Genomic DNA, 14858 nt, shown 5'->3' on the forward strand with positions numbered 1-14858 from the left:
CCAAAAAAAAAGAGAGAAAAACTATTTTAAAAGATTATTTTATTATATGTTATAAAAGGAAACAAACAAGAACAAATGTCAGGGCTTCACCTTCATATTTAGGAAGTTGTTAAAAAAAAGTTAGTTTTTTAGTTTAGGTTTCTTTTTTTCTGATAAATAAAATGTTTTGAAAGCAATTGAATCAAGTTTTTGTTTTATTATTATAGATGATATTATGTATATAATATGATGACTATTTATTTATTTGTATTTTTGGGTGGCAATACGTGCGCACAATTAGGCTACATTAAAAATATTTTTCATTTGATTGAAATAAATGAATATGCATAGAGGTTGTGCAATATTGTTCATACGTAACATTTTCAAAAATCTTTATAGGTACAGGTATACACAATTCATAGTGAAGCAATTTAAAATAAAAAAAAATAATACACTCTTGATCCAAGCAACCATATTCTATTCAAGAAAACTTAGCAAGATCAACTCCAACTTCCCACAGAAGACAGAAAACACAAAGTTCTTAATACATAGATGGATCGAAGTGACAATTCATTGTTCCGTTGGAAACTGCTGTAGTATTTAACACTAAAACAGACAAGAAACTGTGGACAGGTGCCTTTGAAACAGCCTTTATAACTGTGAAGGTTTCTGTCAAGTCTTGACTTCAGCACAAGTGCATGCCAAGTCCTCCTTAAAACCATCAAAGCAAGAGCATTCAAGTTTAACTTCTGTGCAACAGCCCATCTTTCCTGATTTCACTCATGCTGGACATTTAGGAGACGTTTTGTTTAGAGAAGACATTTTTAATAAACTGGTGCAAAATTTTTCAAACAATTTCTACATGTGGTTTGCAAATGATCAAAGTACATCATAAAAAACAATAATCAGTGATAACTTGATGGAGAAGTTCTGCTACATTCTTGAAACATAATATGCAGGCTGTTGTTAACACATTACTTAAAAACCTGCTGCTAACATCCTTTATGCACTTTAATTTTGTAACAAATCTTTTTTTTGCATTTAAACAGAATGCTAGATTTTTTTATCATGAAAGATCTGTCCAAATATTTCATAAATGGTTGCCTAATGGTCAACTTAATTTGAAACTTAAACCTATTGATGTTATATGAATAAATAAATGTGTTTTCACAGCGTTTAAAAAAAAAGAAAAATGCAATCATTCACTATCTCAGTACAATGTAAATGGGTTTCAAATAAATATAGTACACATATGTTCATATCCATAACATAATAATCATTACGAAAGGCTTGAAAGTTGTGATGTTGATTATCTTTACTAAAAATGTATACCTACTACAGCTGATGAGAAATGCAAAGCAAAACTGAGGGTAAATTTAAGTCTTATCCTACATCTCACAGACTTCAGGGCCATCTGACATCAAATGGATGTAAATTATCCAATGGCCCGACTCTTCCATCAGATACACATGTGCTACTTCACATGAAGTGTAATGACCACACTGGCATGCACTGAAATATGAATACTTTAAATATGAGGTCTTACAAAAACATTGTTCTTTTACACTATTGCTCAGACTGTTGAAGGCAAATCCTGTGGTCCACTATACAAAAAGACATTTTTTAAAGGATCCAAAAGATTAGGATCTGATTTACTTACCATCAGGTCATCCATGATGTAGTTGCATTTGTTTCTTAATTAGAACAGGTTTGGAGAAATGTAGGATTGCATCACTTGCTCACTGATGGATCCTCTGCAGTGAATGGGTGCCGTCAGAATGAGAGTCCAAACATCTGATAAACACATCACAATAATGCACAACGCTCCAGTCCATCAGTTAATGTCTTGTGAAGTAAAAAACTGTGTTTTAAAAAATCAAATCCATCATTAAAACTTTTTCAAACTTCAAACTGTTGTTTCCAACTGAAACACTAGTACTCAATCCATAATAGCACTTCCTCCATGTGAAAAAATCCATCTTTTCTTGATGGATTGGTTTATTACAAATTATTTGGATTACTTTTGGATTATTGTGATGTTTTTATTTATTTTATTATTTACCTCTCATTCTGACGGCACCCATTCACTGCAGAGCATCCCCTGGTGAGCAAGGGATTTAATGTTTAATATGTTCAGATAAAGATCAAACTCATCTATGTTTTGAATAGCCTTAGGGTGAATAAATTATCAGCAAATTTTCATTTTGGGTTGAACGATTCCTTTCCTATACAGGAGTGAACACAATCCATATTCAAATTCAATCCTATTGAAAGTCAGTTTGCAATATTACAAGATCTGCTGAAATTTAGTAGGAAGAAAAAAAAGAAAAAACAGAATTGTTAAAATTTCTTCTAAAATCTCTTTCATACAAAATGACAGTCACACAATGATAACTCTACATTTTCCCCCATATCCTTATTGTAACGTACAAAACAAAACATACATGGAAAAGTATCTTTTTTTTAAATATTAAATATTGTGACAAACTAAATCAAATATGTGCGCTGTACCTTATTAAATTACACTGCTCATTTGTTCTTTCCCAAAAAAAACAAAAAAAACCCAGCTGCTTTCAGTAGTCTTCACAGCAGCATTTTGTAAACCATTAAAGATGTATGAAGCACATTTGGCAACCAAATGAAATCTGCAGGGCCAGGACGTCTGACATCTTGGTAACTACAAGTGAATTAGAGAGTGTCACTATCATAATCATATTCATATTATCAAACATAAGCATTTGGAGGGAGGATTGTTTCAGGGTCCCTCTATCCTGCACAGGAACTGACAGATAACTGAGCTGGAGGTGCTGAAGGTGTTTCACGAGGTAAGACTGGCCCATCTGTGTTCCTAAATGATGCTGAAGGGATCTGACATTTAGGGTGGGCAGAAATCGGCAAAATAAGGGTGCTGCAGGGCTTCCTCTGCTGAAATTCGCTGAACTGGATTGCATTTCAGAAGATTCTGCAATGTGAAAACACAGAAAAACCCAGCTAAAGCATGAAATCATGAACTTGTTAGCACAATGAAAGTACTGTACCTGTAGTAGGTCTCTGCCAGTGCTGCTGAGCTTCGGGACGACATTCACAAGTGATGTAGTAGCTGGGTACATTGGGTACGGCTGTCAAAATAAAATAAAAAATATATATATTTAAATAATTAAAATGCAATGCAGAATAAATGTATCAACAAAGTAAGGGTTAAAGTAGCGAACTGTTGAGTATTTCCTAAAACTGTTTATAATAACAATAATATCTGGTCTTCTTGTACATTCTCAACACGTCAACACATGTTTTTGTGTGCAAAATCGTATTATCGGCAACGTTCTTGCAATGAAAATCTTTCTGCCAACTTTTAGAGGAATGAGTGTTATACCTTATAATCTGGTAGTTTATTCATAGTCTGCCACTGTTCTTCTGTCGGTGTTCCCAGCAACGTGCCAAAACGTTAAAGTTCATCAGCTATTTCAGTATTTCTTTCTTTCTCTCTTTCTTTCTTTCTTTTAAAGCATTAAAACCACTAAATGGGCATTAATAAAAAACGAAATAAAAATAAATTGAAATGAAATTATAATATAAAAAAAATATATATATATATAAAAAATAAGGACACACACAAAATAAAGTAAATTATTACATTAAAAAAAATCAAACTAAACTTAAAAAATTAACATACACATACATACATTATATATATGTATATATATACACACACACACACACACACACACACATACATATATATATATATGTGTATATATATAATGACTACATTCTGCAATCTGAATGTATAATCCCAACAGTAATCTGAGGGTAAAGGATATCTAAAGATCCTCTTTAGTTGGTCGTCCACATCATTACCAGGAAATAAGGGCCGTCCCGCATTTGCCAATTCTGAAAAATAGCAGAAAAATCAAATCATATGCTACAAGAAATGATTATGCTTTACAATGAAGCCCTCCCTACCTGCAAATATACACCCTGCAGACCACATGTCAATAGAGGTAGAGTATAGCTTAGCACCAAACAGCACGTCTGGAGGCCTGTACCACAGCGTCACCACCTGAACACAATCAAGATGAAGTGAAAACACTGAAAAACACCACGCTGAATCTGAAGCCGTGTGGCTTTACCTCTGCAGAATAACAGCGTACAGGTATCCCAAACGCTCTGGCCAAGCCAAAGTCAGCTAACTTCAGTTCACCGTTCTGATGACAACGACATAATACAGAAAGATGTTTGTGAGAATGCAGCAGAAATAAAGAAACTAAATCCATTTTAACAACATAATTCAAATGTTATAGTCATATATAATGCAAACCTACAGGCTATTTGATGACACTTATGAACAGTGGTGATTTGGAGTCAAATCATTCAATATGAGGCACTTTGGTTCATTTACTCACTCTGTTGATGAGCAGATTTTGTGGTTTAAGGTCTCGGTGGAGAACATTTCGGCTGTGGCAGAAGGCAAGACCCTTCAATAACTGGTACATAAAAGACTGCGAGGTAAGAAGTAAAACTGCATTATCTGACACCTCAAACATTACAAATGTAAGCATGAAATGCTCTTCTGATATATTCTTTTCAGGGTTTCATACATATATAAAAAAAGGATTAAAAAACAAATCAAACCTTGACAATCTCTGGATCCAAGTCGCCATTACAGCTGTCAAAGTATTTCTTCAAATCCTGTTTGAATGAAAATCACATACTGATCACATGCATATACTGATCTCTCTGCAAGATCACTGGAATCAGGGTAAAAAATGACACAGGCTCCTACCTGATCACAATACTCAAACACTAATGTCAGCTTCTTATCACTGTGAAGGACGTCATGCAACCTGCAAAAATAAGTATTAGCTGTTAATGCACCATTTCTGTTTCATCACAATTTATTTGCTTATTAAAAATAAAAAGTCAAATAACTTGCAAGCAACTTAACCTGGCATTAAATAGTTAATATACTAAAGGAATACATTTAGCATACATTTTTTTATAACAATCCAAGAGAAAGAAAAACAGTATTAATTGCAAGAATCTGAGTCCAATTATTTTAAATAATAATTTTAATTTTAAAAATGATATAATAAATCAAAAAACTAATCCAAGAGAAATAAAAAAGTACATAAGTACTTATTAATTAACAACAAATTAACATTATTTTGTATGTTGTAATGCAGCATAAAACAAGTTGCACCATTCCGATTTCATTTATATTAATAATTATTTTAATATGCTTATTCAAAATTGCTCACAACAATACAAACTGATTGTATATGGTTAAAAGTATTAATTATGCAGTAAATAATTAATTATATAACTAATTTTTAAAAACTATTTAAAATACTTAAATACGCAATTTGTTTTAATTAAAAAAATAAAAATACACTAATTGCAATAATCTGAATGCAATCATTTTAATTATAATATTTTAATGAAATAATAATAAAAAAGTTAACAACATTTATTTTATATTATGAACGAAACTAAATCTGCAATCAATTAAAAAATGAAAAACACACCTTACAATGTTTTTATGCTTCAGTTCTTTCAGGAGGCAAATTTCTCGTAATGCTGAACTTGGAACCCCCTGTAATGGGATTAAAAGATAATGTGACAAATTGCTTTTAGAATGACTTGACCCCCAGCAGTCTGAGCTCTCCTACCTCATCATCATCGTCCAATCTCACTCGTTTGAGGGCCACAATCTCATGCGTTTCTCTGTTTTTAGCCTTGAAAACGGTCCCATAAGTACCTGGTGACAGAGTAGAAAATGCATTAAATTAACTGAGAATAATATTAGACATGGCAGTCTGACTTCAAAGCATGAATTAGAAAAATGACAGTAGAAATATAATGCATTGGCAAAATATCAATTCTAAAATAGTCATGGCCTAGCTACAATAAGTCGTCTTTAAAGTGCCATGTGGGAAATAAAAATTATATTTAGATTCTCAATTGTTTGATTTGCGGTTTAATGAATACTGAACGTTCTCTAAATATTTATACAGGTGTGAATTATTGTCCGGAACAATATTTTAATTTATAAAATATTTTTTTCTCATCGAACTTGAGTCTCCATGCGCCCCCTGGAGGAAGAAACACTTCGTGGCTCACATAAAACAGCTTTAACGTTTACAGCTCAAATGAGAATCAAAGAGAAGCCTGATAACGGTGCTACAATGAATGATCGATCAGTTTAACTAGAGTTTATCAATGCAACAGTCCCATTCCTCCGAACAACAGCGATCGCATCATTAAACAGCTGTGCAATTGCTGTTCTGATTGATCTAAAAGCCAGGTGCATCATCCCTTCACGAGCTTGCTAGCTCTAGCTTAGACTTCAATCTGAACATATGCTTACGAAGGCATAAATTACTGACTGTCCGTCGCTGTAAACTCTATATTAAACGGCAAACATTCATGATTGTTAATACTCTATTAATCTCCAATGCAGACAGAGCCAGTCAGGCCAGACAATCCATTCACTCACCCTCTCCTATTTTCTCCAACTTCTCATACTTTTGCATGGTTTTAGCCAGTTACAGTAGCTTTTAAATAAAGCGTCCTGGCTCCTTATTTTCCCCACGAAAAAAAAAAAAAAAAGGTTTTAATTGTACATCTGATTACTGTCGTTTTTATCAACAAGGGGCGTAGTACGTAACTTGAAGAGAGATTCAAAGATGACGATTTACTGAGAGACACTTCAAAATAAAAGCATCGTTTGTAACTCGACTTCTGGGTCGATAAAAATGCAATAATAATAATAAATATTTCAGTCAAGAGTTTGTAAATTAAACAGTAATTAAAAAAGTTGGCTTACCTTAATAATAATAATACACATTTCAGTCTAGAGTTTGTAAATTAAACTGTAATTAAAAAAGTTGGCTCATCTTAATAATAATAAACATTTCAGTCTAGAGTTTGTAAATTAAACAGTAATTTAAAAAGTTGGCTTACCTTAATAATAAATAAAATCTAACACAATCCAAAACATTTAAATAAAACAAAACACAATGGTGTTGATATATAATATAATATAATATAAAAAAAAATATATATATATATATATCAAAATAAAATGTACATATTGCTTTACTGAAACAAACCGTTTTCATTTAAAAATATAATTACAGTCTAGAGTTTGTCAATTAAACAGTATTTAAAACAGTTTTGTTACCTTAATAATGATAATAATAAACATTTAATAATAATTAAACATTTATAAAAATCTAAATAAAAAACTTTAGTTTAATTATATAATTAATTACACATTTATTTAAACAAACCAAAAATAAAAGAGGTATATTTTATTACCTCAATTTTCATGGAAGACAATGGTATTGATATACAATAATATTTCAAAATAAAATGTACAGCTTGCTTTATTTACCTCTTTCATTTAAAACCGAAAATGATTTGAATACTTTCAGTCAAGAGTTTGTAAATTAAACAGCATTTAAAAACAGTTTTGTAATCATTACACAACACTGACATTTTTCTATTCTATGATATATACAACTCAAAACAGAGAATATTCACTAAAACTTATTTCTACGACAGAGCTCCAAATGAAATTGTCTTTGAAAAGATCATTTAAAATAACTTTGTGTAGTGGAATATGCGCAGTAGTACAGTATTTTATTTGTGACCATCAGATCGTTGTCTCTTTATGAGTTCAGCATACAGTCCTCCTTTGCTCAGTAAATCCAAGTGTGTTCCAGCCTTTGAAAACATAAATAATAGCATTAAGCATCATCACAGTGTCCACACATATTAGGTACGCAGTTACATTTGTAAAGTCCTTCCTAACCTCAACGATACGTCCATTGCTCATGACGCAGATGAGATCGGCTCCCTGTATGGTGCTGAGACGGTGAGCGATAATCAGAACAGTGCGTCCCGTCGTGGCTCTGTCCAACGCCTCCTGAACCACACGCTCAGACTCGGCGTCTAATGCACTGGTGGCCTCATCCAGGATCAGGACGCTGGGGTTTTTGATCAGGGCTCGAGCGATCGCGATTCGCTGCTTTTGGCCCCCAGATAGGGTCACTCCACGTTCACCTGAATTTAAAAAAAAAAAAAAAAATGAAAATGAATGACCCTGGACCACAAAACCAGTCTTATGTCAATCTGAAAGCTGAATAAATAAGCTTTCCATTGATGTATGGTTTATTAGGATCGGACAATATTTGGCCGAGATACAACTATTTGAAAATGTGGAATCTGAGGGAGCAAAAAATTTAAATACTGAGAAAATCAACTTTGAAGCTGTCCAAATGAATTCTTAGCAATGCATATTACTAATAAAAAATGTAGTTTTGATATATTAACGGTAGGAAATGTACAAAATATCTTCATGGAACATGATCTTTACTTAAAGGAGCTATGTGGAGGTTTTTACTTAAAAAAAAAATCTTTAAGATAGAGTTTTCGTTTGTACATGTATGAGCCAACCATGATGTAAAAAAAAGAATGACACCTCGACTGTCCACCACGGTTGCCTCTATCAGCCTTTAGGCTCAATTGTGTGTGGAGGAGTCGGGCCCGAATTGGCGCGAAAATTCTCAAAATGTGACGTCATGCGTTTTCTCGTCTACTTGGGCTTACAACCGTACGGCACGCCAGCCATTATAGTAAGCAGCGGCAATAGTGTTTTCAAATGGTCTCTGTGGATGGAAAGAAGCGACCAGTCTCCAGCACAATTCAGACACCCACGGACACTCCTCGTAAGTAAAAAAAAAAAAAAAGAGCGTGCGCACTGAGAACGAGCATGAGACTGGCTGCAGTTCCTCTAACGGCCACTGGTGTCAGTAACGGTTAGAAATTTCAGAACCTACGCAATACTCCTTTAATATACTAATGATTTTGATCATATTTTGAAAAATCAATGATTTTGACCCATACAATGTTTTTTTTGGTTACTGCTATAAATATACCCTAGCGACTTAAGACTGCTTTTGTGCTCCAGGGTCACATTTTATTTTTTTTATAATTTATTTTCTGATTTTATGTAACAGTGCTTACCAACCACAGTGTTGTACCCATCTGGGAATCCTGTGATGAAATTATGAGCATTGGCTTGTTTGGCCACAGCCATGACCTCAGCGTCTGTGGCACTGGGCTTTCCAAACCTGATATTCTCCATCACAGAGGTACCAAAAAGAACAGGTTCCTGTATGAATGACAAAACAGAACTGTAATATTTATAATCCATTTCACACACATATAACATAAGAAAAAGCTGAAATGTGAATAGTGAGTGAGAATAGAATGTACCTGACTAATGAACCCAATGACATGACCTCTTAACCAGGATGGGTCCAGTGTTCTGATGTCCAGCCCATCCAACATCACCACACCACTGCTGGGCTCATAAAACCGCTCCAATAACGCAGCCACTGTGGATTTGCCTGAACACAGAGGGAAATAAATTACTAATACATTAATGATAATAACAATGCATGGTTGTTATCTTTTATGTTGTGACAGACAGACAGACAGAAAGTCAGACAGACAGAGAGACAGAGTGACAGACAACAGACAGACAGACATCAGACAGACAGACAGACAGACAACAGACATACAGACAGACATACAGACAGACATACAGACAACAGAAAGACAGACAACAGACAGACAGACAGACAACAGACAGACAGAGAGACAGACAGCAGACAGACATACAGCGTGACAGAGAGACAGACAGACAGACAACAGACAGACATACAGCGTGACAGAGAGACAGACAACAGACAGACAGACAGACAACAGACAGACAGAGACAGACAACATACAGACAGAGCGATAGACAGCCTTTTTTTTTATTGCTTTGGCAATACTGTAACTTAAATGTCATGCCAATAAAGCAACTTGACCTTGACAGAGAGACAGACAGACAGACAATAGACAGACAGAGAGACAGACAGACAGACAGAGAGACAGACAGACAATAGACAGACAGAGAGACAGACAGACAATAGACAGACAGACAGACAGATAGATAGATAGATACTTGACCTCCGCCTGACTCGCCAACAATAGCGACGGTTTTATAGGGAGGTAGAGTCAGATTGAAGTTCTTAAGGATCTGGTTTCCAGGTCTTGTTGGGTAACTGAGAAACATTGCAGGAAACATCAGATAACAGAGAATAAAACTCGTTTGATTAAATTCAAGCCTTGCCGTGTTTGCATGAGCGCAAACACGAGACCAACCTGAAATTGATGTTCATGAATTCAACTCTTCCCGTCAGAGACTTGAGAGGGATACGACCTCCTCCGGTGAGAGGAACGGTGGGCTCTAGAGCCAAGTACTCAAACACACGTGCCCCTGCACTCATACCTCGAACCATCTGACACAAACCACACATCAATGTATGTATATATAGATTACACACTATATATTAAGAAACAGAAACGTCTCCTCACCTGTCCAAAGAGAATTGAAATGCTGGCAAGAGATCTATTGAGAGAGAGAGAAGCGATTGTATTACATTTGATATTATAGACACTGGTTCAGCTCAATGTTAGTTCCTTCTAAATTATGTGTGGGATAAAATATACTTAATATGTATATTAAGACTCTTTGCACACTCCCACCTCTGAACTGTTTGAGAGGCGACCAAAAATGACATTAGGTCACCTGGCGACATGTCATTACGAGCCATCAAAGACCCACCAGTATAAATAGTGCCTAGAACAATGCCTGTTGAAGAAGGGAAATATTGAACATCTTTAGTTCAAGATGAGGTCATTGGTTGTGAATCAGGGAAAGTGCATCGTTACTCACAGTTCAGGACAACGTTAGACAGGCCCTGAAATATGGCTATTCCTGTGCCCAGCGTCTCGTTCATCGCAGCTGACTTCTGGACTTCAGCTGCATACATCCTGTGAAAGAAGGTGAATATCACAACTGTTAGGTTTTGTTCAATAATAAAAAGCTTTGATTACGCATGTCATGATTAGATTTGTTATCCTGAAAATATCAGCGTTAGCACTTCAATGTTGGACAAAAAAAGACCATATACTGTAAAAATGTTTGCCATTTGTTCAGGAAAAACTGCATAATGCTATTATAAACAATTTAAATTTACCGTATGTTTATTATAAAATACGGTCAAATGAATGGTTTTTGCAAGCAAAAACAATTATCGTAATTTATAATTTAATTTACATTTTATGAACCTTCGAATTCAAGGAGAAAAACAGTAAAATTACATTCCCAGAAGTCACCATGTGACATCACATATTTTGTATATTTTTATTATAAGTAATGTACATTACAGTATTTTTGTTACATTTTCTGTTGTTTAGCTCATGTTTATTTCATTATTTTAGTTTTGTGTGTTAACCTGACGGCGTTTTGTCTTTGTGTAGATGAACTCATGATGATTCTTTACATGATTATCAGTGGATTTTAAGGTAATAAGCAGATTTTGGTAGTTCAAGTAGCTTGGTAAATTATCATTATTTCACTATATAATACATTATAACTATATAATACATTATAGTGCCCCTATTATGGGTTATGAAAGGTTCATATTTTGGTTTTGGGAGTCCCCAACAACAGGTTGACATGCATGCAAGGAAAAAAAACACTATCGTTGTCTTATTATATGCATTTATTTTTAACCTTACTTGATCAATGACTCCCAAACGATTTGCTCAACGATTCATTTTTCCAAACCCCTCCTAATCTGCACTAATCTGCGGTGATTGGTCTGATTGTTCTCATTTTAATGTCATCGTGCCTGAAATGCCTGATAAAACAGTGTTTGTGAGCGCAGTGCTGGTTTGTGTACAGCGTTACCAGGGAAACAGCTATTTTACTGCTCCAAAAGCGGCATCTAGTGGCAAGGAATGAATCTGCGTTTTCATTCAACCAATGAGTGGGTGGGTAACATGCTAATGTTTCACGATAAAGTCAACATGAAACGGCTTGGGATTCGTTTTAGAAACGACTCGTTTCAATGATTGAGAGTCGACTCTTACTTTTGAGAGACAATAACTTATACACGGCACACTTTCAGATTTAAAACTTTACAGGATGTTTTCATTCCCTTAGAGCTGTGCTACTGCATGAAATGTTATTTTCAAAAATCCATAATAGTGGCACTTTTATGAAATAAACCGCTATAAGTTGTGAGACTTATCCCTCAAGATCGACACACAAAATGTGGAAAAAAAGTCAAGAATCTGTAATCATACTCTAGTTCTCGATCCTCCATGGCAAAAGCTCTCACTGTCCGCACGTTACCAAGAGCCTCGTCAGCCACTCCTGTAGCTTTAGCAACCTAAAAGAAGAAAATTGGTGAGTTAGCAAAAAAAAGAGCAACAAAACTACAATCTCCTCTTCTCCTCCAGAGTGCCGTTACCTGTTCCTGTGCTTTGCGCGATAGTTTACGGAGAAAAGAACCGATGAGAGCACCAGCCCCCACCAGACATGGCAGGACGACCACAGTGAGACCCGTGAGTTTGGGAGAGATGACGTACAGCGACACAAAACAACCCACCGTCTGTGTGGCACTGCGCAAACCCTGTAACACATCACATAATCAAATGCATGTGGTACGTCCATACGTTCTTGCTAGGGTTTTTAAAACATACTTGTTCTCGTCTAAAACCTCCTACCTGAGAAATAACCAACTTGAAGGAAGATTTAAACTCCTGGATGTCTGATGTCAGCCGATTAACCAGCTGCCCGGTCTTGTTTGCATCAAAAAATGCAACATCTTGTCTGTAACATGACATTTAGACAAGATGATTAGAAAGATTTCTGTCTAATACCCCAAGTGTTTCAGCACTTTAAACATCTAAAACAAAAACTGTATTACAAACCGAAGCAAAGAGGTAAAGAGAGCTGTCCTCATGTCAGCTGCCACTCTCTCTCCAACTCTAGACAGAAGAATGATGTAGCCACTGGTCAACAGACCCTGGGAGACAAATAAAGACAAAATACTATCATTTAATATTTAGTAATATTATTACAATTTAAAAAAAAAACAGTGTCAGTGTCACATGATACTTCCGAAATCATAATATTAACATTTATGCATTTAGCAGACACTTTTATCCAAAGCGAATTCACATGCATTCAGGCTTTACAATTTTTTTTTTTTACCAGTATGTGTGTTCCCTGGGAATTGAACCCACAACCTTTTGCACTGCTAACACAATGCTTTACCACTGAAAAAAGTTTACCACTTAAAAAGCATTTATATTTATTATCAATGTTGAAAACAGCTGTGCGGCTTAATATTTTTGTGGACACTGTTACACTTTTTTTCTGGATTCTTTAATGAATAGAAAGTTTAATAAAACAAATAGAAGTTTATTTGCAATAGAAATGCAAATATTGCTTATAGAGCTTGACTGTGTGACTTAACGTACCTGTAAACCATAAAGTCCAAGCAGCTTTACTGCAGGTGCTTTAATGTCTCTTATGTAATGCCCTGCTTGTTCTCTCATGTGGCGAGCGACAACATTCACCAGGTCCCCCAACATCAGAGGAATCTGAATATTAAGTGCTGCTGCTCCAAACGCAAGCTGAAACAGGACACGACAGAGATATCACAGCACAACATACCAAAGCTATTCATAATATGGCCAAAAAACACAATTTACTTGTTTACTTACGATAACGGCTCCTATAAGAGCAAGAAGTTGGGGCCGAACGAAATCCCAAAGGATGACCCAGCTGAATTCAGGAATGTTCTCTCTCACCGGGACGTTGTTGTTCACATCTGCTTCACAGTGTGCTCCGGTATGAAGCAAGCGTGCAGTCACTGTCAAAGCAGCAGGTCCTAATATGAATCTCAGAGTGATGTTTGGTGGCCTGGGCTGCTTTCTGGATGCTAGACTGAGCACTTTTTGAGCTTGTCTCAATATGCGAGCAGGAGTGTTGACGGTGATCTGTGTGGATGGGATTTGTGAACCGCTCCATGGTACTGTATGCTGGCCACGCCTTAAATATAAGAGATAATGGAAAAATACAGTGTTGCATGGTACAACGTAAAGAAAAGTGTGCTGAAATTTGCTACTTTTTCACAAAGGGCATAACATGACTATCGTACAATATTTATTCTTTAGTTTAAGCCATATAAAATGTTATAAATTACCTTTTGCATGCTAAAATTACCTATTTCCACATGTAATGTCTGTTTGATTACATATACGATCAATTGTGTTATTATGCAAAATTAAATTGAATTGAAATTAAAAGACAAATTACATAAAAATGACTACTGTGTGTAGACAATAGTTTCTATCTAATATAATAAACAAAGATAAATCTCGTGTACCTATAAAGGTGGTGGATCGTGAAACCTCTTGTTTTCTGGGAGTTCATCAGTCGATCTGACGTGACATTGCCGCGTGTCAGTCGACTGCAGCGTGCAAAATGAAACATGTTGTTGTAGTGTTTTGAAATGACGGCAGGAAGAAGAAACAAAGACAGTTTATGAAGCAAAATGAATTCAAGGATTTACATGTAGGCCGCCATGTTTACGCAATCCCATCTCCGGCGTGCCCACGCTAACCCTGTACGTCATCGAGGCGTAAAAATACGTTCGCTTTTTTTCGCATATATAATGGTATATATACATGTATATACATATATATATATAATGTATATAATATTTAAAAAATAAACATTTTTTTTTGCCCGTTGGTCAAAGAAGATTTACCTATTTTGCAGGTTAAATTGAAACAGAACTTAAATATAACCAACAAGGATCGAAAATAGAGACTAAATTAAAAGTTCTTGGCAAATTTCTTGTTTTATTTAAAAAAAAAAAAACTAATTCATTGCAAAATATGCATATTCAAATACATTTTTTTAAATAAAAATAACCATAGGGCAAACACCTTTTGGATTT

The 14858-nt window shown here is 35.1% G+C and overlaps 2 protein-coding genes and 1 long non-coding RNA gene across 3 annotated transcripts; all 3 read right to left on the reverse strand.

Moving 5' to 3' along the window:
* Nucleotides 1-782: 782 nt before the first annotated feature.
* Nucleotides 783-1364, reverse strand: LOC132124124 (uncharacterized). Its single transcript, XR_009426719.1, has 2 exons — nt 1027-1364; nt 783-968 (listed from the first exon to the last, which is right to left on the reverse strand). It is a non-coding gene; the product is annotated as an uncharacterized LOC132124124 (long non-coding RNA).
* Nucleotides 1365-2230: 866 nt separating this feature from the next.
* cdk5 (cyclin dependent kinase 5) lies at nt 2231-6681 on the reverse strand. Its single transcript, XM_059535199.1, has 12 exons — nt 6476-6681; nt 5649-5737; nt 5505-5572; nt 4763-4823; nt 4612-4668; nt 4383-4478; nt 4110-4184; nt 3943-4039; nt 3801-3870; nt 3353-3413; nt 3018-3098; nt 2231-2941 (listed from the first exon to the last, which is right to left on the reverse strand). Exons 1-12 carry the CDS (start codon nt 6510-6512, stop codon nt 2855-2857), a joined length of 879 nt encoding a protein of 292 aa, XP_059391182.1. The 5' UTR covers nt 6513-6681; the 3' UTR covers nt 2231-2854.
* A 548-nt stretch (nt 6682-7229) lies between these two features.
* On the reverse strand, nt 7230-14517 carry abcb8 (ATP-binding cassette, sub-family B (MDR/TAP), member 8). Its single transcript, XM_059535200.1, has 16 exons — nt 14283-14517; nt 13618-13945; nt 13372-13527; nt 12820-12914; nt 12613-12718; nt 12357-12518; nt 12190-12275; nt 10772-10869; nt 10582-10687; nt 10411-10444; nt 10198-10334; nt 10003-10097; nt 9262-9395; nt 9010-9157; nt 7796-8046; nt 7230-7707 (listed from the first exon to the last, which is right to left on the reverse strand). Exons 1-16 carry the CDS (start codon nt 14387-14389, stop codon nt 7624-7626), a joined length of 2127 nt encoding a protein of 708 aa, XP_059391183.1. The 5' UTR covers nt 14390-14517; the 3' UTR covers nt 7230-7623.
* Between the last annotated feature and the right edge of the window lie 341 nt (nt 14518-14858).

This window comes from Carassius carassius, chromosome 42, assembly GCF_963082965.1.
Source record: "Carassius carassius chromosome 42, fCarCar2.1, whole genome shotgun sequence".
NCBI classification, from domain to species: domain Eukaryota; kingdom Metazoa; phylum Chordata; class Actinopteri; order Cypriniformes; family Cyprinidae; genus Carassius; species Carassius carassius.

Bases quoted from the DNA above. Each gene is read 5' to 3' on its own strand.
- abcb8 (XM_059535200.1), bottom strand. From the start codon at position 14,389: ATGTTTCATTTTGCACGCTGCAGTCGACTGACACGCGGCAATGTCACG. The intron at 13,946-14,282 runs GTACACGAGATT...CTTATATTTAAG, and splicing joins ACGATCCACCACCTTTATAG to GCGTGGCCAGCATACAGTAC. The intron at 12,719-12,819 runs GTTTGTAATACA...GTCATGTTACAG, and splicing joins CTCTTTACCTCTTTGCTTCG to ACAAGATGTTGCATTTTTTG.
- cdk5 (XM_059535199.1), bottom strand. From the start codon at position 6,512: ATGCAAAAGTATGAGAAGTTGGAGAAAATAGGAGAGG. The intron at 5,738-6,475 runs GTGAGTGAATGG...CTCTGTCACCAG, and splicing joins GTTGGAGAAAATAGGAGAGG to GTACTTATGGGACCGTTTTC. The intron at 4,040-4,109 runs GTAAAGCCACAC...GATTGTGTTCAG, and splicing joins TACGCTGTTATTCTGCAGAG to GTGGTGACGCTGTGGTACAG.